The sequence below is a fragment of the Mustela erminea genome, chromosome 13 (assembly GCF_009829155.1).
Source record: "Mustela erminea isolate mMusErm1 chromosome 13, mMusErm1.Pri, whole genome shotgun sequence".
NCBI classification, from domain to species: domain Eukaryota; kingdom Metazoa; phylum Chordata; class Mammalia; order Carnivora; family Mustelidae; genus Mustela; species Mustela erminea.
This window is the reverse complement of record NC_045626.1, coordinates 82,392,987-82,416,663: the sequence shown is the minus strand read 5'-3', so window position 1 is coordinate 82,416,663 and position 23,677 is coordinate 82,392,987. Positions and strand designations below refer to the sequence as shown.

The 23,677-nt window shown below is 48.0% G+C and overlaps 1 protein-coding gene across 3 annotated transcripts; it reads right to left on the bottom strand.

Moving 5' to 3' along the window:
- Nucleotides 1-670: 670 nt before the first annotated feature.
- On the bottom strand, nt 671-23,411 carry IQCD (IQ motif containing D). Of its 3 annotated transcripts, none has more exons than XM_032310598.1 (5): nt 23,303-23,411; nt 7,162-7,982; nt 4,282-4,515; nt 2,877-2,948; nt 671-1,163 (listed from the first exon to the last, which is right to left on the bottom strand). In XM_032310598.1, the coding sequence occupies exons 2-5, from the start codon at nt 7,888-7,890 to the stop codon at nt 843-845; spliced, it is 1,356 nt and encodes a 451-aa protein (XP_032166489.1). In that variant the 5' UTR covers nt 7,891-7,982; nt 23,303-23,411; the 3' UTR covers nt 671-842. The 3 variants fall into 3 exon arrangements, with proteins under 3 accessions (XP_032166489.1, XP_032166488.1, XP_032166490.1); XM_032310597.1 differs by lacking the exon at nt 23,303-23,411 and adding an exon at nt 16,637-16,719; XM_032310599.1 differs by lacking the exons at nt 4,282-4,515; nt 23,303-23,411 and adding an exon at nt 16,637-16,719.
- Nucleotides 23,412-23,677: the final 266 nt, after the last annotated feature.

Here is a 23,677-nt window from a genome sequence, read left to right as displayed (position 1 = left end):
GGGCCGTGAGCAAAGCAAACCAGCCACACTCTTGGCACACTTTGCAAACGCGCAAGATGTTTAAACTCCTAGAATTTTCAGAGAGTTCGTTTCCTCTTTGGTTTCACCGGAGACATCCAGCTCTCCTCTGCCTTTATTTCCTTGCCCCGTGTTAAGGTAGACAAACCAGGTATGTCTCTCCGCCCAAGTACGCTGAAGAGGGCGACAGCCCAAGTGCGATGAGACTGGAGAAACTGACGGGCCATGTGTGTGCGGAAGGCAGCTGGGAGTGGTGGGCCGTGGTGCAACCTGTGGGGTCTGCCATCTAAAAGGGGCTGCTGCTCGGCGCCAGGAGGCAGGCGGACGCCAGGGTATACGGATGAGATGTTTCCAGAAAAAAACAGCTGGATTTATCTAGGACAGTCCCTGACCTGAAAACCTCATCCTCCTGGAGTACCCTGGCCCCCCACCCCTTACCCTCCTGCTGGCAGCTGAGACCACAGCCCACTGCCCTGGTGGCTGGTACGTCCATTGCAGCCATAGCCCAGAATTGGGCCAAAAAGGCTGCAGCCCAGGGTCTGGCTTCCCACTGAGGCTAAGGGAAGGAATAGCTCGGTGCTGATACTCTGGCCTCCGTGCTTTCCCATGGGAAGGGCATCAACACGAATGGACACACACACAGCCAGCAGCCCTGGCAAAGTGACGTTTATTTATAGAAGATGTGGTTTAAAATGGCTTTTAACTTTGGAGAACCATTCAAGCCAGGAATGGTAAGCTACCCACCTCCTTGTGCCCTCCTGACCTGCTCTCCGGGAAGTGAGCAGCACGGCGGCACGGGCCAGGAGCGAGGGCCCAGGGGAGACTCATTTCTTGCCCTTGCCCTTCTCCTTGCCCTTGCCCTTGCCCTTGCCCTTCCTGACCTTCCCTTTGCTCTTGCTCCGCTTCTTCTTCCTGGACTTGAGCATGGAGCGGACCAGGTAGCCCTTCCACAAAGCCTGGATGAGCGTGGCGGCCCGCACCATGCGCAGCATCTCCTGCTCGGCCTCGATTCTCTTCTTGGCATTGACCTCCTGCTCAGCCCGGATCTGGGAGAACTCCTCCACGAGTACGTTGTGCTTCTGCTTCAGCTCCTCCAGCTGGATCTTCTCCTCCTTGTGGATGATGTCAAGCTCCTCGTACTCTACCTGGGATGAGGGTCAGGGGGTGGGGGTCACCAAGCGTAGGGCACTACCTGCCACCCTCCCCCACAGGTATCCCCGCCCATCTGGAATGGGCTTCTGCCCCAACAGCGCCACCTGCACTAAGCCTTTCTGCATCCAAGGCCCGGATTCGATCAGGAGGGGGGGTGGGGTCCATCCCCACTGTGGAGGGGACCTGGCTGAAATCATCTCTCGAGAAAAGGAAGAACACAGCTGGTGGGAGGAGGGGGCAGACTTGTTCTCACATTCCAGCCTGGCTATGGCTTGTTGGGGCTTCATGTTGGAGCTTCATGTGTCCCCTGCAACATGGGGACAATTCCAAACCCAGGAAGTGGGTGGGAGCTTTCTGCAGGATTAAAAGATGGGGTGGACACCATATACCGACAAGGTGCCAGGCACACAGTGGGGACATAAAAATGCAAGTTCTGGGGCACCAGGATGGCTCGGTTGGTTAAGCATCCGACTTGATTTCAGCTCAGGTCATGATCTCAGGGTCATGAGATCAAGCCCTACATCAGGCTCTACGCTCAGTGGGGAATCTGCTTGGGATTCTCTCTCCCTCTCCCTCTGTCCCTCCCCTCACTCATGTTCTCGCTCTTTCTCAAAAAATAAATCTTTTTTTTTTTTTAATTTTTAAAGCTACTCCTGCCACTAAAGCTGTGTTTCTCACAAAGATACCCAGAGTGGAACTTTCGCAGGTGACTGTGCCCCACAGCTCTTCCTTATGTCCAACCATTGCCTCCTGCTGCAATTTACATCTATCCTCACTCCCTTCCACTCACACTTACCAAACATCTGCCAGAAGCAAAGAGCTGAGTACACTTGGTCTCTGCCAACAAGGAACCCAACGCCCTCGCGGGGACCAGAGAAATAAGAGCACAGCCTCTGAGTTCCCTCCTCCCTGGAGCACTTATGATCAGAGAGAGCAAGACCCTGACTTGCCCTTCTCCTGACTTGGGACCACTCAGAGACTGATGTCATCTCCAGAGCTTTCCAAACCTTCCTGGCCCTGAAGCTGGGCCCATGGCCCCCAGTGTTAGCAGAAAGCTGTGGGGAGGGGTGTGATGGGTTTAAGGGCACCCTGTTTTCCTAAGCACTTCCAGATCCTGTGCTGGGTACAAGCAGTTGTGACAACGGTGCCTCACTGCTTCGCCATCCTGGTCCCAGCATGGTCCTTACTGTCTCTGGTGATCACGGGCAGATCAGGCTCGGAAAGGTCAAGCCTCTTGCCTCAGGACCTCCTGTTGGTAAGTGGCACTAGAGTAGAGCCTCCAAGCAATAATGGGGACCATCTTCCCTGCACTATCCCAGCATGTGGCACATCTCAGGCCCACGGCAGAAACTTGCTGGGTGACTGAGTGAAGTAGGGGAGGCAGGCTCATGCCTGAGTCGGCCAGGAAGGAGCCCCAGCTGTGAGGCTGCTGGCAGAAGCTGAGCGCAGAAGGGACAGAGAGTATGGAATGCGGACACTAGATGGAGCCAAGATTGTTGGGCCTAGTGACAAGCACTTGGTGGCATGTAGCTTCTGGCTCTTTCTTTTCCATCTCTCGCCTTGCTGCCCCAGGCCAGACAAATCGCAGGCCTAAGCAAGGGGGCAGGGAAGACTGCCTGGGGAGGCCCAGAGCTTGGTACAGACAATGCACCGTTCCTACAGGATCATGGGCAATGCACTTGAGAAACTGATGGCAGCACAAGTACCTGCTTCTCACCCATCTCCATATCGTACTTCTGGATCCAGTTTTCAATTTCCGTCTCCACTTTATATTTCTTCTAAAAAAAACACAATGAGTCAGTGTTTGATGGATTGATATGAATAGTAAACTGCCCCGAGCTCGCTCTTCTCCAGGGCTAATGCATGCCCACTACTCAACATGGTAGTTTCTCCTCCATTGCTCAGATGACAAAACTGGGGCTCAGATGTGCTGACTCACTTGCCCAAGATCACAGCGCTAACCAGTGGTAAGGCCTGGAACTGGAAGTCAGAGGTCAGGCTCCAGAACATTCTAGGCAAGGCAAGGAGCCAGTGCAAAGGCACTGAGGTAAGAACAGGCTTGTGGTTTTAAGAATAGACTTGGAGCCAGTGTGGCCTGAATGGAGTGACTGAGGAGGAGCGGGGTCCCAGGGAGGTCAGAGGGAGAAGCTGTGGAAGGAAGTGTCGGCAAGGAAAGGAGTTTAGATCCTAGAGTAACGGAGAGGGGAAGCAAGCTGGGTGTGTGCGCTGGGGCTCAGGGGAGATGATGGAGAAACAAAAGAAGAGAGGACATTAACCGAACACTTACTGCTGAATCTCATTCAATCCTCCTAATAACCCGTTAGCCTAAACTGATCACTTTTGCTTTCAAGATGGCGAAACTGACTTATTTCATTCAGCATAATTGCCTCTAGTTTCACCCATGTCCATGCAAATGGTGGGCATTCATCCTTCTGATGGCTGAGTAATGTTCCACTGTATATATAAACCACATCTTCTTTATTCCTTTGTCTGTTGAGGGACATCTAGGCTCCTTCCACAGTTCAGCTACTATGGATATTGCTGCTATGAACATTGGGGTGCACGTGCCCCTTCTTTTCACTACATCTGTATCTTTGGGGTAAATACCCCGTAGTGTGATTGCTGGGTCGTAGGGTAGCTCTATTTTTAACTTTTGGAGGAACCTCCATACTGTTTTCCAAACCCCAGGAAATAAACTGAGGGTTTAAGAGGGGAGGGGTGTGGCACGATGGGGGAGCTGCGTGATGGTATTAGGGAGGGCACGTGTTGTCTGAACACTTTGCTCAAGGTGGGTATTATCAACCCTGCGGGGGTGGGGCTCAGAGTAGTTAAAGAACTTTCCCAAGGTCACACAGCCGGCCTGCTGCTGGACAGACCAGTCTCCCTGTCCCAGTCCCCAGAGCCTGTGTGCAGCATCCTCCCACTCCCAGGGGACGCTGGCTCAGTCCTGGGCTTCCCCTGCTCCCCTGCCCTCCTCCTCAAGGGAGCTGTTCCTTGGGTGCCTGGAGCAGCCCTGCCTTGCCCTGCCCTCCCTCTGCCTCTCCTTGTGCCCTGCCCCCCTCCGCCTCCCTTGTCACCGCCCCCTCCCCGCCCCCTGCTGTCCCCGGGCACCTTCCGCAGCGCCTGCTCTGCCTCCCGGTTTTCTGCCACCAGGTTGTGGTATTGGGACCTCAGGGTCAGTAACTCCTGCTGGATCTTGGCCACCCTGGCCTGCGAGGCCCGGAAGTCGGCCTTCTGCTGCTTCTCGGCCTCCTGCTTGGTGCGAAGGAGGCTGTTCTCTGAGAGCCTGAGCACCTGGTGCAGGTGGTTTTTCAGTTCTTGGATCACAAAGTTCTCTTTCTCCACCTGGGCCGGGAAGACCAGAGGCTCCATTACTCCCTCCCGGATGCCCAATAATCCCAGGAGAACCGGCATGGCCGCCTGTTTCTGGCCAGCAGAACAGGCCACCTGCCTTACTACCCCACAGATTCCTACCCCTCACACCCTGGTGGGACAGAGACAGCCTGCTTACAGACAAGGAAGGGGGCTGGGTCATCTGTCTGGGGCTTACAGCTGAGCAGGGACTCTGAGGCCAGGTCTGTCTGGTTCAGGGACCATGTTCTTGCCCCGCCCCCCACTTCCTGGCAGGAGTGATGGGCACAGGTGAGCTGGAGGTGAGGCTGCCAGGCAGGTCGGGGCCAGTCACAGAGCTCCTGCCCGGGGCACAGAACCGGGAGCCAGTCACAGAGCTCCTGCCCGGGGCACAGAACCGGGAGTGCTCAGTGGGCAGAGACACTCGGTGTCATTCAGGAAAGTAGGAGATACACATCCTGTGGGTATTGCCGCCTGCTGAAGCCCAAGGGCCTGACTTGTCCCCGCCCTCAGTTGGTTCGAAAACAGGAACGGGGGGGGGGGGGGGGGGGGGGGGGGGGCCGAGGATGGGGCCGTTTTGCAAATAAGCTCCACAGGCTGGTCCCAAGCCCCAGGGTCTCCCTCAGAGCACATCAGTGCTATGGCAGGCTCAAGTCAGCCACCTTGGGCTGGGCCGCAGGGGTTCTGAGCTCACTTCCTTCCTGCAGGGAGCCCCGAGGCAGGAGGGGCCTTTGGGGCAAGCCTAGCCTGCGCACAAGGCTTCTGGCTCTAGGTGGTTCTAGAGCAGGTTCTATTATCAGCAGTCAGAGCTTTTCCTGATTGGTGTCACTCCCTTATTTTACACTGAGATCCAAGGGACACAATAAAATTTGCCCACCTGGATAAATGAAATTTGACTCCAGATCTGTCCAACATGGATGCCTGAGCTGTTTCTACCACTTGAACAGGACCAATAAAACCACTCGGGCCCCCCTCTCTGTCCCTCTCTGGCACCCTTTAACCTGCAAGTGATGTCTCCTGAGTACCCAAGAGCCTGTCATCTCTCCACTCAGAAAATAGTTTCCAGGGCACCTGGGTGCCTCAGCCAGTGAAACGTTTGCCTTTGCCTCGGGTCATGATCCCGGGGTCCTGGGATTGAGCCCCACCCACATCAGGCTCCTGCTCAGCAGGGAGTCTGCTCTGCTCTCAATCTCTCTCTTAAATAAATAAACAAAATCTTGAAAAAAAAAAAAAAAAAAAAAGAAGAAGAAGAAGAAAGAAAACTGTTTGGTTTCCATGCCCTTCTTTTGTGCCAGGCTCACTGGGGACATGACAGTGGGCCAAAAGAGACAAGGTCCCTGTCCTTCTAGGGGGATGTCAGACCCATACCAAATCATCAAAGAATCACATAAACATTTATCAACAAACACCGATGAATGCCTTAAAGGGCAAAATCAGTGAGAACATAAGGCGGGGGAACAGCCTGAGCCAGTGCGTGGGGGAGGGAGGGCGGCACGAGGTTCCGAGGGCCTCGAGCTCCGTGTATCATGGGCGATGAAGGGGCAAGTGTGCACAGCAGCACTGGTGGGCCGCCCCTCAGGACCCATTCTCCCTGGAAAGACTGTGGAGCAGAATGCGCCCCCAGGGACAATCCAGCTTTCCCAGCATTGCTAGCCACTGGGTGTGGGTAAGAACTGTGCCACGCTACTTCCAGGTTGTATCCCTAACTGGCAAGGATCGGAGGGCCCTCCTCCCCTTTCTCCCACCTGCTCGTTGGACCAGTGACATGTGACATATGGGGGTGGGGCTCCTGGGTCCACAGTTAGAAGTCCTGTGTGGGGCACAGCAGAAAGGCCAGACGGAAGGAGTGTGAACCCCTGACAGTTTCATGAGGCAGAGTTTCCGTGTCTGCTCCAGCTCATTCACTAGAGAAAAACACATTTTTATCTTGACTAAACCATGTGATTTGGGGTCTCTGTTTTGGCAGCCACAGCTGTTCTTAGACACCACCTCACGGGGACTTTGTAAGGCTTTAGTGAGAAAATGTACATAAAACATAATACATAGTTATGTGTCCCAAGTGGTTATTAGAGAGGGATCATGTTATCATTTCCCTTCTTAAAAAAGTCTTCTAGAGCTTCCACCTGTCCCATCTGGCCCTTGTCCTCAGGACAGAGATCACATTCTTTGATCAGGCTCAAAGGCACAATGTGATCTGCTGGCAAGGCCCAAAGTATTTACTTATCCAGATCTTTGTAGGAAAAGTTTGCCTGCTGCTGGCCCGGCAGGTTCCTGCCTACCTCTCTTGCCTGCTACGCTCCCTTTCATTCTTCCTGGGTTGGCTTTGACGTCTCTGACTCTTTGGGTCTAAGCTCAGTTCTCCTGTAACACCATCTTCTAGCGCTCTATGCTTACCCTTCATTGTACTTCTCAAAACTGTAATTAAATCAGGTCACCCACCTCCCAGGAACTGCATGAGGCAAGGGCCATGTGGACTTAGATATAAGACCTGGTACTTGGCAAGTGCTCACACTGACCTTTGTTGAGTGAATGAATGATAGCAGGTGTTTCAATCACAGAGGGAAAAAAACCCAGCTGCCCAAAGGTCTGGCTCCTCTATGCGGCTCCTTCCATAACCTCACCAATACCACGGAGCCATACCTCTGCTTCCCTGTTCCGCATGACTGCCGCCAACTCATTTTCAAGAGTGTTGATGATTTCTTGGTTCCTCTTGTTCCGTCTGTCGATGTCCTGTATGAACTGACTTCTGTCTCTAGCTTCCACGGGACTAGTGAGTAGCTTCTCGAACAGGAAACCCCGCAGTTCCATCAGGCAATCAATGAAATTCTGCGCTTCGACGCTTCTGCTCAGGGTGTGCATCTGCGCGAGGCTCGCAGCCTGTGGGTTATTGAGTAAGAGTCTCAGGATGTCCTTGGTGGATTCTTTGATCTGGAGCATCAAGGGCAGGAGGTGGGATTTCTGTAGCTCTAAGGAGAAGAGGCGGTTTCTGAACAACCCTTCCTCCTCATACTCTTCCTCCTCCTGCAATTGCCTTTCTTTATCCTGCAGGTAAATGACGCTGTCCAGGAGGGTGTGGCAGAGATCTTCGTGCTCTCTCACGGCCTTTATGATGTCCCCCCCAAGCATCTTCTCCAGAGTCTCATAATTGGCCCCCATATAGGACAGCAGGGTCACCAACTCCACCTTGTGGATGGTCTCATCCAGGACGGACATGATCCTCTTGGTCTCAATAGTGGTGAGTTTGGACTTCGAGGGGACCAAAGGTTTTAGCAGGGAGGTTGGCTTCTGGGATGGCTCTGCTGTCAGCCTCATTCTGTTGATGTCAGGGCCCTGGTAGAGAGGGGCCACGCCAACAATATCTAGAGCCATTTTCTGAGCCGTCGCCTTGCCTCTGTGCGCCCCGGGAGATCGAGATGTTGCTAGGCTGTGCGGGTCTTCTGCTGTTATTATCTCCAGCGACCCTGGAAGGAAGGAGCAGGCGGTTAGTGGAGCTAGGCTGTTGGTGTGGCTGCGGCAGCCACATGCGGTTGACACAGGAGTTCGTCCTGGGTGCCCCACAGCAAGGACACAGAACCTCTCACAGAAAGCAGTTGCTAGCTTTGTGACGGCATCGGGCTGCAGGATCGGGGGACCGAGTGGCGAGGTGTCAGGCAGGGAACACCATTCTGTTGAAGTGACTTAACTATGGAAGATATTAGATCCTTAACTATGGAGGATGAAATGGATTTGTTCAGCCGTTTATAGTAATGAGCATTTAAATGCAACGGATAGCATTTCGGGTGACTTAACATGAATGAATAAAAGTCAGCACTAGTGGATTTTTTTTTTTTTTAAGTATCTAAATACAGAAAACGAGTTACACGGGTGATGGAAAGAGTTGTGAGGCTAACCAGGGAAGGGGAAAAGCCACCCAGCCAATGACAATGGCAGGAGGCCGCCACAGAAGGAGGTGGTGGTGAGCTTGGGGGCAAGGGCCCCCTGGGGGGAAGCTGGAACCACAGCCATTTCCTGTCCAAGAGGAGCTATAGCCCCCAAGGAGCTGGGGCCACTGCTGGCAAGGCAGCCCAAAGCAGAGAGAGGAGGAAGCACCAAGGTTTCTTCCTCCTCCCGCTCTCCAAGCCAAAGCCAGTGCCTCCTATTGGCCAAACCCAGCCAGGAAACCAGATGACAAGGGAGAGTGGGCCGTACAGCCTGCAGGTGTCAGCGGCCTGAGACAGAGCGCACAGGGACAGAGCAAACAATGCAGCCGAGAGCAAAAGGGACTAGGAACAGCACAGCACCTCCACACTGGTTTTTAAGTGTGGACTGCAAACATCAGGGTGGTGATGAACAATGGCTTCGAAACACAACTTTTTTGGAAAAGATTTTATTTATTTATTTGACAGAGAAAGATCACAAGCAGGCAGAGAGGCAGAAAGGCAGGCAGAGAGATGGGGGGGGAGCAGGCTCCCCACTGAGCAGAGAGCCTGATGTGGGGCTCGATCTTAGGACCCTGAGATCATGACCCGAGCCAAAGGCAGCGGCTTAACCCACTGAGTCACCCAGGTGCCCTGAAATACAATTTTTAAAACTTGTTTCACTAAATGCAATGTTGTATCCTGGATTGGATCCTGGGGTGAAAAATGGACCCTAGGAGGGCAACGTAAAATCCAATCCAAGCTGATAGCATAGTTAGCAGCATTGAACCAATGCTAATTTCTTGCTTTTGACAGAAAGGTCTCGGCTATTTAAGATGTTAATGTTTTGGGAGCTGAATGAAGGGCTTTGGGAATCCTGGACTATCTTCGTGACTTTAATCTACAAGTTTTTTTTTTTTTTTTTGAGGTTTTATTTATTTATTTGCCAAAGAGGAAGAGAGAGACAGAGAGCAAGAGAGTCAGCACAAGCAGGGAGAACAGGGCAGAGGGAGAAGCAGGCTCTCTGCTGAGCAAGGAGCCTGGTGTGGGACATGATCCTAGAACCTGGGATCATGACCTGAGCAGAAGGCAGATGCTTAACTAACTGAGCCACCTAGGCATCCCTTAATCTACAATTATTATAACATAAAAGATTTATTTAAAATTAAAGATGCTCAGAAAAATGTATGGCAGGAATCAGAGACCAATAAAGTTGTATTCACAGAATAGGATGAGGTCATGACCAGCCTTCAACACCAGAGGGGGTACTTTGGAGTTGACCCTGTAGGAAATTGGGATCCATTTTGATTAGGAAACAAGTAACAGGATGAAATCAGATCTGGGAGAAAGATTGGTCATAATGGATGATTTACAGGGAAAGGGTTGGTTATATATAGGAAAAAGGCAGGTAGGTTAAGTTGGGATATTTATAAACCTTCTACCTCAGGGCCTTTGCACATGCAGCTTTTTCTTCTTGAGATACTCTTCCCCCTCTCCTCCTTGCTAAGTTAATTCTTTGTACTCAGAGCTCAATTCAGGTGTCTCTTCCTCACAGAAGCCATCCCTGGACTTCCAGACGGGTCTCAAATTCTTGTAGTATGTTCTTATAAGACAACACTCCTTTTTTTGCAGGCACCGTCTCCATTCCAATCTCCTTCCCTCTAGCTTGTGTATACTGCAGTGGCTGGAAATATTCAATGCTCAACTTCTCAATCTCATTTTCAGTTAAGAGTGGCTATAGATCCAGTTAGAGCCAAAAATGTCGAGAAGTTTCCTAGGGGCTTCTGGGAGACTTTATTCCTTCCTACTGCAAAAGAAAGACATTGTTGGTTTTACCTCCATTCCCTGAACTTGGGCTTTAATGCTGGAGCAATGGCAGCCACTTTGTGAGTGAGAAGAAAAGGTTAAGAGAATTACAGGAATGCTGTCCCTGATGTCATTGAGCCACTGGACCTTGCAAGGGTCCATCTTCTCTTACCCAGATGACTGTGATAACCTCTTCACCACTCACTCTGCTTCTGCCCCCCTGCCCCTGTCTTGTCTCAGCATTGCAGCCAGAGGAAGACTTTTAAAATGTCAGATCCTTCCACTCCTCTGCTCCAAATCCAGCTCCCCGGAGCTGACTGTTAAAATTTCAGCATATTTGTGAGCTGGTTGTGAAGCCATGGGTAGCTTGAAGTCAGCCATGGTGGAAGTATTATACCAAGGAAATTGACAAATACTACAAATCAGCACCCCTTCCCTCCACTCCACCAGCTCCCCATCTCACTCAGGATAAAAGCCAAAGTCCTTACAGTCCCCAGAAAGGCCTTCCACCATCTATGACCATTCACTATTCTGTCCTCATACTGACCCTTCTGCTACTCCTTGAACATGTCAAATGTGCTCCAACCTCTGACAGGGCCTTTGCACTTGCTGTCTGCACACCACTATGCCCAGCCGCTCAGCCCCAGGTCTGGAACATTCCTCTAAATAGCTATAAAGCTTGTTCCCTCACTCACTTCCTTCTCTACTCAACTCTCAGGGTAGTAGTGAGTGCTTTCCCGATTTTCTTCCTAAAATATAAAACCTCGCCTTCTCCCTGCCTTTATCCCCTTATCCTTTACCTTTTTCCCAGTTAAGTATCACCATCTGATGTTTCTAAATGTCTGCCTTTCCCCTCCCCTAAAAAGTAAGCTCCAATGAAGGTAGGGAGTTCATCTATTTTGATCACTGCTGCATACCCAGCCCTGAAAAAAACACCTCAGCCTCGTCTTGGGGATAGGTGTGGGGCTGGCAAGGACAGGAATGTGCCATTCTTTTTTTTTTTTTTTTTTTTTTTAAAAGATTTTATTTATTTATTTGACAGAGAGAGAGACCACAAGTAGGCAGAGAGGCAGGCAGAGAGAGAGAGGAGGAAGCAGGCTCCCTGCTGAGCAGAGAGCCCGATGCGGGACTCGATCCCAGGACCCTGAGATCATGACCTGAGCCGAAGGCAGCGGCTTAACCCACTGAGCCACCCAGGCGCCCAGGAATGTGCCATTCTTACTGTCACACTCTGCGGAGGCAAGAAGTCTTTTGAAGAAGGCGTCATCTGGACTTGATGGGTGAGACCATTTGCATTCGGGGGCCTGGGAGAAAAGATGGGGCCCTTGAGAAACTGGGAAAATTGGGGACAGAGGTTAGGAAGGGAGGACAGAGAGCTTGGTTTTAAAGTCATTTAGTTCTCGTGCCTGTCACTGGTGTCAACAGTGGACAAGAGTGTCTCTTCCTCTCCGTGCGTGACCCATGTCCTCTCTGTCAGGTGATAGCACCCCGGTTTTCCATTGGGGAGTCGGTCCTCTCTCCCACTGTATGCAGTCCTAGTGGGACTGCCAATCAGCGAAGGCTGGGAACCCTGAAGAATCACACGTGGATGGGAGACGGTGGGAGCTGGGTCAGGCCAAGTGGGGGGTTCCTAAAGATCCTGCACCGAGACTCCCAGAAACCTCCTTGGCTGCTGTCCTTTCTGGGACCCCTTATTCAGCTTTTCCTTCACCATGTGGCCTTAGCCACAGTGTCTGTGCCTTGCAATCAAAGAACCCTCGCTGAGAATACTCCAGGCATCTGACAAAGAACGATCCAGATCCTGGGGGCTCCAGAGAGGCCTTGGGGATGGAGACATAAATGCAAGGGGAAAAGTTGCTGGTAATCCGAAGCCACAAGAGATGTTCAGTTCTCTAAACCAGAGTCAAAGGAGAGAAGAGTGGGAATCAGAGGAACATCTCCAGTGACTATGAGCCAGGAAGAAAGGCGGTCAGATCAGATGCTAAGGATGCTTCTTGGTTCCTTGGCCAGGCAAAATGGGTCCCAAAGCTAGAAGCCTGGGAGTTCTGGGAGCTGACAACCGAGTCGAGGGGGGCCATTACCTTGCATCTCTTTGTTTCCCACCCACTTTCTGCTCCCAAGTCAATTGCGTGAATTCTCTTAAGGCGTTTCCCGAAGATAACGTTTGGGGACAGCCAGGAGCTTCCTCAGCTCCTCTCAGGGTGGACGAAGGATCTTCGCCCCGTGACCACAGGATGAACTTGAACAAAGTGTTTCACGAACGCACTTCTCCCCACTGTCCCCCAAAGCTCTCAGGCATAAATCAAAACGCCTGAATTCTTCAGAGATTGCGGCTGGAAATGCAACGTTATATGAAATGTTTCCAATTTGCTTTCAGCCAAATTACCTCTTTTACTTTAAAGGGCAAACTTGTTTTCTTTGATTATGATGACGCCCATCAGTTTTTGACAGCTCATTTGGGTGAACACGAAAAAGCCCGTGGAATGCGGATCGGGGGAAATGCATTTGACTCTGATGACAAAAATCACTGGAGAATCTCTTTTCCTTGAATCCTAATATGATCGTTTCATGTCCTTTTTAATGCCACCAACCTTAATATTTAAATCATTTCCAACTTAAGCCTCCTCTTTTAAAATCCCTGCCCTGAGAGTGAAGCAAGATTGTTAATGGATGGGGAACCTTAATTGGATCTTCCCTTTATTTGTCATTAATTCTGCTGATGAACTTTATAAATGGAAATATATCTTTATCATGCAAATTATACCTCGTCTTCATTCAAATGGGCTTGTTGGATATTTTATTACTTTCACTCTCAGAACATTTTGAAAAAAAAAAAAAAAGGTTTGAGCGAAATTATATTTTTTTTCCCTTGGGAGAAAAAGAAGAAGAAAACCCAACCCTCGAAAATACCACACAAATCTGACAATGGTCCGTGGAAAAGTCAGAGGGGGTTAAACAAAACCGGAGTGTGTGAGTGTTTGGAGGGGAACATCTCATTTTATTTCATTTTATTTTGGGGGGGTGGAAATCTCATTTTAAAGAATGCCATTTTAATATTAGCTAACTCTTGAGAACTGCATACCAAATACTGTTTTAAATGCTTTGCGGGAATTAACTCCTTCATTCCTTACGGTAACCTTATAAGGTGGGTGTTTCCATTAGCTCTTTTTATAGACAACGAAAGGGCGCCAGGGGAGGTTAGATGCATTCATGAGTTTACAGTTCCTAAGGGGCTGAGATGGGGTCTCAGCCCAGGAGCCTTTCTCAGGGGCCTACCTCTTATAAACTGATGTTCTGTCTGGTCTCACCATTTTTGGATCAACTTCTATAGTGGACCAGGCACAGTGATTCTTTGCTGGTCCAGTTTCAATAAATTCTGTCAAGCAGAGACCCAGAGGACAGACGTGTTCAGGATTCAGTTCCTACGGCATTCAATTTACCAAGCGACCACAAATATGAATTCTCATTTTACATATATGCGTACCTCCACCGGTAGTGTTCCTGCTGGTGTCGTGCTTCTGTTGGGTAGACCCGGGATTAGACACAGTTTGCAAGAAGAGAGCTGTCACCCCGTCCCTCTCACCTAGCTCAAGAGAGCTTATCAGAATGCAAGTGAGTGAGTGGCTGAATTATTTTAGGGAGAGCCTTGAATCATCTCTCATTGACTTTTATGTTTTTGAGCCAATCATTTACATACTTTGGAGACTATTACAAACTAATTACCGAGACACACCTCATAACTGATCACGACACAGGGATCGTTGGGCACCATGAGGCTGCCACGTATGAGGCAGAACATGGGTTCCGGGTCAGGAAAGAATCCTTCATGAGCGTTAGGTCTAATTCAGGGTTGTCCAAATCTCTTTCACTAGCATGCCCCTTTTGGGATTTCTGCCACGTCTATAGACCAAGCTATTCTATTATCAACTCTTTTTTTTTTTCCCCCTGAAGTATATGTTCATTCTTTTTTTTTTTTTTTAAGATTTTATTTATTTATTTGACAGAGAGAGATTACAAGTAGGCAGAGAGGCAGGCAGAGAGAGAGAGAGAGGAGGAAGCAGGCTCCCCGCTGAGCAGAGAGCCCGATGCGGGACTCGATCCCAGGACCTTGAGATCATGACCTGAGCCGAAGGCAGCAGCTTAACCCACTGAGCCACCCAGGCGCCCCAGTAGATGTTCATTCTTAAGGACTTTTTGTTAAAAAGTATCTCCATTATAACCGGAAAAATCTATATCATTTTCCTTATATAGAAGGTAATAATGTCTACAGTCTGATATTTTACTCTAGGCCGGATGCTATTGCCCAGGGATGATGAGTGTGAGCCCAGATTGCTGTTGTTGGAAAGCAAGATGAGTAAGTGGTAGAGAGATGTTATAGACATACTAACAAAAAGGGAGAAGGGATAAATGGCTAATGTCAAGAAGGAAAGAGGGGCCATCACTATTGAGCCCATGGATGTTAAAATGATAACAAAGGAATGTAATGAACTACTCTATGGCCATAAATTTGATAACCTGGATGAAATAGACCAATCCTTTGAAGATACAATCTACCAAAACTCTCACAAGGAGAAATAGATAATCTCAATGGGCCTTTATATATTAAAGAAATTGATCAATAATTAATAACTTCCCCAAACAGAAAACACCAGGTCTAGAAGATTTCACTGGTGAATTCTACCAGACATTTGAAAAAAAATTATACCAATTTTCTAACATTCCTCCCAGAAAATAGAGGCATAAGGAATATTTCCTAACATTACTCTTATACCAAAATAGGCAAATACACTGTAAGAAAGGAAAGCTACAGACCAACATTTCTCACAAACATGGATGCAAAAATCCTTGACATAATATTCACAAATTGAATCCAACAAGGTGTAAAAAGAATTATATCCCATGACCAAGTGGGATTTCTTCCATGTCTGCAAGGCTGGTTCAACACTCAAAAATCAATTAGTGTAATCCATCACATCAACAAAAAGAAAAATCATATCATATCAACAGATGCAAAGAAGCATTTCACAAACTCCAACACTGTTCATGACTTAAAAACAACAACAACAACAAAAACAAACTTCTCAGCAAATGAGAAATAGAGTGGAATTACCTCAACTTGATAAAGAACATCTACAAAAACCCTACCGCTAGGATCATCCTTAATTGTGAGAAACTAGAAGTTTATTCCCTAAGATCAGGAACAAGACAAGAATGTACCCTCTTTCCTTCCTGTTCAACATCATAATGGAAGTCCTAGCTCATGCAACAAGACAAGAAAAGGAAGTAAAATGTAATACAGATTAGGAAGGGAGAGATAAAACTATCTTTATTCACAGATGACGTGATTGTTTATATAGAAAATCCCAAAGAATCAATATACACACTTCTGGAATTACATAATTACAGCAAATTTGCAGGATGTAAGGCTAATATACAAAAGACCTATTAACACCAAACTGAGACTTTCTCAGTGGCATAATTAGAATTCAAAGAGACCTGAGGGGTGCCTGGGTGGCTCAGTCGGTTAAACCTCTGCCTTCGGCTCAGGTCATGATCTCAGGGTCCTGGAATCGAGCCCTGCATTGGGCTCTCTGCTCAGCAGGGAGCCTGCTTCCTCCTCTCTCTCTCTGCCCGCCTCTCTGCCTATTTGTGATCTCTGTCAAATAAATAAATAAAATCTTTAAAAACAAAACAAAACAAAAAAAACAAAAAAACCAAAGAGACCTGAAAGGGGTCTTCGGCACAGGCTTCTCACCAGGAATCAGTGCAAATACCATGGGTGCCATGTGTGTATCTCTCTTCCTAAACCAGGTATTGTTGAAAAGTGAACCAAACACATTCCTCTCTGATACCAGCCCCCGTGGTACATGGATTCGTAGTCAAGTTCATGGTACAAGTTCATAGTACTGGATTCCTAGACAACTAACTATTTCCTCAGTGATTCTTAGCTTCGATGGAGGTTTTTGTTTTTGTTTTTTGCCTTCCTGGCCCCAGTCTTGGTACTTCCCAGGACTAGATAAACAAAGGCTGCTTGAAGCTTAGCTGTGAGAGAGCTAAGAAAGAGCGGGTTAGGGTGGGACCTGTGGCTAGAGGTCGAGATGACAAAGAGAAGTTTTCAAAAGAGACGGAGTTCATGGTCTTTGTTTTTATTTTCTACCCTAGTGGAAAATTTGTAATTCTGGCATAATTGCAGATTGAATAACACCGCGTCATGGGTTCTACAATTTGCACAACTGTTTCATGTACTTTGTCTGAGATATACAATTCCCACCCACCCACTAGTGATAGTCTATCACTAACACTAACCTAATCTAACACTCCCTGCTTCACTCCCTGAGGTCCTGCTTAGGACTCAAGGAAGTCTTTGATGGCTAAGGGATTTCTGGTCACTTAGTTCTGACTTTACCACCTACCTGCTGGGTTATAGGCAGAGGTTTTGCCTTTGAAGTAGGAGGATTTTTCCTTTGAGCCTCGGAAGATCCCACTGGTCTGGCAACCATGCAACAGCTTTCTTCAGAGCTCTGTATGCTTTATTGGAGGTTTCTAAGTCTAGAGTGGAGAGAGTGAGGGGTGGAAACGGGTAGAAAACCCATGACGGTGACTGTTACCCAAAACCAGGATGGCATCAGCAAATCACTGTTGACTAAACGAAGAGATAGCAAATCCAGCTCTAACAATAGACCCATTTCCTCACATGGAGATGTTGGCCTAATAGGATAATGTTATTTCACAAAATACATTATGTCCTGGATTAGAACCAGAAAATAGTGTTATGTTTTAATTATGAAAACTATGGGCCAAGATTTGGCCTATGATTATTTCCCATCTCTGTACTCAGGGCTTGGAATTTTTAAACAAAAAGATTTAAATCTAATTTGTTTTTCTCTTTCATAGGTTTTTCCCCCCCTATTGCTACTTTTGATCTATTACCCAATCCTCTCTTGTCCTGTTTGAGAACCTGTGTTTTGTGGATGATATTTGGTTTGCAAAAGATTCCCAGGTGGGAGCTGTAGCATTGAACGCTAGAGGTATTAAGAGAAGGGATCTCATCTGTGGTGATGACTCCACGGCTGTGGGCTCCAGCGTGACGCTGTGCTTTGGAGATAGAGGACCAAACAGTGACAGAGCCTGGGAGGGAATGTGCTCCTGGTTCTAATGAACACTCTCTGCCGGACACTGGCCATAGCTATAGCCCTGGGCAAATTCACTTGACCTTCTGGGACTTCATCTCCTCATCTCTGAAGCAGAAAAGAAAAACACAAGCCTACTGCAGCGTGATTAAGTTTGTGGCTTCTCGTGGCAGGCAAATGTGAAGTTTAATCTTTGCTGTGTGGCTTTAGGCAAGTCAATCAACCTCTCTAAGATTTGGCTTCCTCATCTGTAAAATGGGGACAGGGATGGAGCCCATGCTCAAGAAAACTGTCATATCTGGCTCAGGGGCGCCTGGGTGGCTCAGTGGGTAAAATCTCTACCTTTGGCTCAAGTCATAATCTCAGGGTTCTGGGATCGAGCCCCACGTCTGACTTTCTGCTCAGCAGGGAGCCTGTTTCCTCCTCTCTGTCTGCCTGCCTCTCTGCCTATTTGTGATCTCTGTCTGTCAAATAAATAAGTAAAATAAGTAAAATCTTAAAAAAAAAAAAAATCCTGGCTCAGTAATGTTTAACCTTCTTGACTAGTTATAACATCAACAATAATATAATTTAGTATTTACATATGAACATTTACCTTTTAAAATAGAAGATGTATTTTTCCTCAATACATATGTGTGTTTTTTTTGTGCAGAAGGGTTTATAAAGAGCCAAAATGGAACCACTTTGACTCTTTTTTAACTATTTGTTTTTAATTTGACTGCTTCGTACATTATTTTCATTTTTCTGCTGATGATGGAGGAGGCCTGGGCCCCTTTAGTGTCTTTCCCAGCTCCTCCTCCTCCTCCTCACAAATTAAGTCACCATGATTTTTAATTCCTCCTTTGCTTACAATGTAGCTTTAGGAGTATTTATGTCTGGTTATATCCAACTGTGGGTAGTATCCCTGTGGTTGTTTGAGACTGAAGGAAGAATTTCCTGGTGGTGCATTTACCGTCTTCTAAAATAAACTTCCCCCACTTAAGAAAAATATTTAAATTATCATCTTATCAAATGCAAAACACTGGCTTTTCCTGACTGCTTGATTACGTTGAAGAAATGTCTTTTTTTAAACCAAGGACCATGACCCTTTAGTGAATGGTGAAATCAAATTGCCTGTTGGGACTGGAGTTCAAAATAAATGAAATACAATAGAAAATATTAGAGCGCATTGCATGTAGTAAGGAGTCAGGTGTAATTAAACACACGTGTGCTGGGTCGAGAAAGAAAATGTATTTCTTTGTCTGGTTTGCTGTTAAAAAAACAAAAACAAAAAACAAAAAACAAAAACAGCCTGTGTTTGAAAGCCCCCACTTTAAAGGCATTTGATTGGTCATAGAGTATCAACTGGGGCTATGATTTGAAAGCAAAGGTCAAAAAGATATTTCTCCCTGATGCTCTGTGTTTCAAATGATCTTGATTTGCAATCACATTTGCATTCAGTTGTACGAACTGGGGCCTGAAGGGAAAGGTAGGTGTGTGGGTGCATGTGGGTGCATGTGTGTCTGTGGGTGCATGTGTGCGCGCGCGCACATATTTTGCCTTATAGGAAAGTATCAGTCCAGGAGGTCAGTAGGAGGGGGATGCAACTCTTGATTTCAGAATTTTGAGTTTGAGCCCCTTGTTGGGCTAGAGATAAATAAATAAAACTTTAAAAAAAAAAAAGGGAGAAAAAGAAAATAAATCAGTCAGGACAGCGTTTCTCAAGCTCCACACTTCTGACATGTTAGGTCACATGACTCTTTGTCGTGGGGGCCCTAGGAGCATCCCTGGCTTCTACCCATTCGATGGCAGTAGCGCATTTCTCCCAGCACCACTTCTGATCGGTTGGAGACCAGATGTCCCCGGAGATGGACAAATGTTCCTGTGGGGTGGGGGTGGAGGGTCGGGGGATGTCCCTAGTGGAGAGTCACTGGTTTGGACCATAGTGGCCTTGCTCTTCTATAAAACTCCTGCCTTCCCCACCCTAAGTCCAGTGCTCTATCCAGGTTCAAAGGAAGGCTTGTGCCTAGGTAGCTCAGCTCTATCTGACAGGCTGAGCTCTGTGCCGTCTGAAGCAGCCATCAGTTACAGAGTCAAGATCAGGTTCACAAGCTGGGTGTTAGGAGACCCAGGGGCATGACTCTCCCCTGCTGGCGCTCTTGGAATAAGTCTGGGCAAGGCCCTTATCTCTCTGGTGTCTGGGGGATACAACACCTGTCCTAGCCACATCAAAATGTAGCTGGGTGGAGGAGGGTTGATTTACTAGATGGGAAAGCCCTTTTGCGAGTTAAAAGCCCTCTTCAAAGGGGAGTGATAATTATTATATGTGGAGGCATAAATCAGGTGGTGCCTCATTGCCCTGAGTGCTTGTCTCCCGGGAAAAAGTGTGGGGGTGAATTTGGCCCTTAAGCAGAGAAGACTCCCCTTTCATTGAATTTTTCACCATAAACGGAGTGAAAATCTAAGCTAAAGCCATGGCATTCATGTCTGACCATGTATGCCTAGAGTGTTCCTGAGGGATGCCTTGCTCAGGGCTGGGGCAGAGTTCTGTCTGGGATGCCCTGGGCAGCCTGTCGGGCCTGGAGACAGGGAGGTTGATGCTGGAACTTTGTCGCCTCTGTTATCACTGCTTCCAATCTAAGGCTGTTTGGGGCTTTCTGGGTGGAGGGTGGAGTCTGGGAAAGGGAATGGTGGGGTGGATTCTTGCCTTCTACGAACTGCTTGTGTATATTGAGGCGAGGCATGAACAGTGACCTCAGACCTCACCCCTTCTCGTGCTTGCCTTTCCGGCCATTGTCACTACTTTGCCTTTTGTCCTGGCCTGGCCTGGCTATCTGGTTCTGATTCTATTCTCACTTCCTCTTGACCACTTTACAGGGGGCTCAGGGAATAAGGAAGTCATCCTGATTTGATTGGTTAGGAAATCCAGCCACGGGGCTCCTGGGTGGCTCAGTCGGTTAAGCGTCTGACTCTTGGTTTTGGTTTTACTCTTGAGGCTGTGATCTCAGGGTTGGGAGATCAAGCTGGGCTTAGATGATTGTCCTGGAGTCTGCTTGAGATTCTTTCTCCCTCTCCTTCTGCTCCTCCAGCTCATACTCTCTTTCTCACAAATGAACAACCAACCAAACAAACAAATCTGGCCTCAGCAGCTTTCCTCATTGCTCAAGAGGAGGGATCAAAAGCTCGGGAGGGGCGTGGCAGGAGTTTTCAACAGGGAGTGAGCGAGAAGACCAGACCTACAGCCTGGGAAATTGTGGTAGAAGGGCTGGCAGGTGCAACATGACGAGAAGATCAGGTCTGGAAGGCTGTCCTGATAGGGGTGGCCTCCAGGAGAGACAAAGCAGTGGCTCCAGAAACATCGAGATGACAGAATCAATGGGATGAGAGGAAGGACTGGACACGGGGCATGGGGGAGAAGGAAATGAGGGATGATGTCTAGTGTGCTGGCTTAGGTATCTGGATGGATTGTTTTGGTGTTTAAGACAAGCAGGGGTTGAGGAGTTGGGGTGTTCATTGACATCTATGTGCCAAGCCTTGAAAACCGTGGGGCCATGTGGGCCAGGAAGGAGAACCTCTTCCTAATTCACACCAAGGCACTATGTATGGATAGCCTAGCAGCCACCGGAGTGGGACATCTAGGAGATGTGCAGGAGTGGTTGGGTATCTGGAGTAGATTTCAAGAAAGACCCAGAAAGACCCAAAAATGGGACAGCTGTCACTGCACAGATGGTGACTGAAGCCATGGTGGGAGTAGGGGACACAGAGAGTAAGGATGAAGCTCTTTCACTCTTTTGATGACATTCCTTCTCGTTGACTTCAGCCTATCTGACCTCTGTCCTCACTCTGTGCTGCAGCTGTACTGATCTCTGAAGTGTTCAAAGCACCAGGATCTTCACCCACTATGTTCCTTTTGCCAGAAACCAACTGCCAAGCCCAGATTAGCTAATTCTCAATCTCTGACTCTCAGCTCAATGGCAGCCTCTCCCCAGACTGGAAAAGGAAGTGTACCATAATCTCTGGAAACCCTCTCCACCTTTTCTGCTTGGTACTGATCACAGGTGTAATTTTTCTTTTCTTTCTTTCTTTTTTTTTTTTTTTGCAGCTCTATTGAAGTATGATTTACATACCATAAAATTTTCCCATTGTAAGTGTACAACTCAGGACTTTTTTGGTAAATGCTCCAAGTTATGACCCATGACCACAAAATTTCTGTCACTCCCCCAAATTCCTGTGAGTTAATTGGCAAACAATTTCCATTCCCACCTTTAATTTTATATATCATATAAATAAAATCATATAAATGGAATCATATCGTATGTAATTTTTTGCATCTGACTTTGTGCTTAGCACAGGACTTTTTAAGCAGGGCTGACTCTGGCCACAAGAGACATTTGACAATAATTTGGAAATGTATTTGGTTGTCACAACGGGGAGGGGGTGTTACTGGTAGGTAGTGGGTAGAGGCTGGGGTAACGGTAAACATTCTGCTCTGAACAGCACACCTCCCTACAACAAAGAATTATCCAACCCAAAAGGTGCCTGATTTAGCCTAGTATTTCTTCTCTTTCTTTCTTTCTTTTTTTTTTTTTTTTAAAGATTTTATTTATTTATTTGATAGGGAGAGAGATCACAAGTAGGTAGAGAGGCAGGCAGAGAGAGAGCAGGAAGCAGTCTCCCTGCTAAGCATAGAGCCCCATGAGGGGCTTGATCCCAGGACCCTGAGATCATGACTTGAGCCAAAGGCAAAGGCTTTAACCCACTGAGCCACCCAGGCGCCGCTAGCCTCCTATTCCTGATGCTTATCCTTATTATAATGCATATTGTCATTTTGTTTCACTATTCTACTTTCCGTCCCCATGAATTTGGCTATTCTAGATATCTTATGTAAGAGGAATCCTGCCTATTTGCCCTTTTGTGATTGGCTCACATTCACCTAGCATTATGTCTTTGTGGTCCATTCTTGTAGCATTTATCAGAATTTCATTCCTTTTAAAGGCTGAATCTAATTCCGTTGTGTGTATACCACATTTTGTTTATCCATTTATTCACTGATGGACTCGAGTTGCTTTTTGGGGAAAGGATTTGTTGATCTTCCTGCTGCATCACTCTGGAAATGAATCTCCACAGATATAATTATACATGTATCTGTATTTTACTAGATTAATGACTATCTCCCACATTAGACAAGCTCCCCGAGTGGGAAAATGAGGGTTGTGGCTGTTGATCGCTTTACCCCAGCACCTGGTAGTAGCCACTCAGCGAACACTTGTTGAATATATGAATATTTAAGGTGTGGAATAAGAAGACTTCCCCGATCCATTTTAAGCAGGAAGAGTCAAGGACAAATGTGCTTTAGGAAGAAAAAGAAAAAAACAAAACATTGCTAGTATTTACTGAGCTCAGCTCCCATGCCAAGCTTTCCGTCACCCCATTTCATCCTTGCAAAACTTTTGAGTGTACAATGAAATCACATTTTAAGGCCAAGAATGTGAGTTAGATTCTAAAGTTGCTAGCACAAAAGGCAAACATTGGTACGATCAAAATGACCTAATCTGAACACTCATTCGAGCAAGATGCCTTTTGTTGCATGCCCACTTTGGAATGAATGGCCGTTCGGTGGAATGGAAGGGAACTTATATCCCCATCAAGTATGACTGACCTGAAATCACCTGAGCAGGATGTGACTCCACTTGACTAGTTTCATCCACACTTTAAGGAGGAAGAAGCGGGGATGCGAAGTGGTAAGCAGAGGGGCAGAGCAGAGGCAGGGACAGAGAAGGTGTCCAGGAGTCCCAGCAGGCAGTGGAGAGGGAGGTCTGGACGGAGGCAGGGGCTGGAGAGCACTGTTCTGAAGCAGGGACGGGATCGCGGAGAGGGCTGCTGATTCCTCGGGCAGCCAAATGGTAGTGGGCTGGACGCCATTCCACATCTCCCGCTCATTCCCCGCCCTTCCCCACCTGGTCAACTCACCTGCTCCGAGGGTCCCAGGTTTCTCAGCGTAGTTCCCGCCGCTGTGCCTCCGTTGCTAGGTTACCCGCCAGTCACTGAAGGAGGGACTCGGCACCTGACTGACTTTCCTTTTCACCATTCAATTTCTTGTGCCCCTCAGTTGGCCCCACCTCCTGAGAACTGACCAATCAGAAGCACCGCCTCTCCGACCCTCCACCAATTGAAAGACCCGGGACTCTCTCTGGGTTGGGCTGAACAAGTAAGGCGGGGAGGGTAGGCGGGGAAAGGGGCAGAGCTTATTTGTCCCGCCCCTTCCCAAGGAGGTGGGCAGGGAGTCCGGCCTCGGCCTCGGGAGAGAACTGGGGAAGGACGTGAGGCTTGGCCAATCAAGGCTCA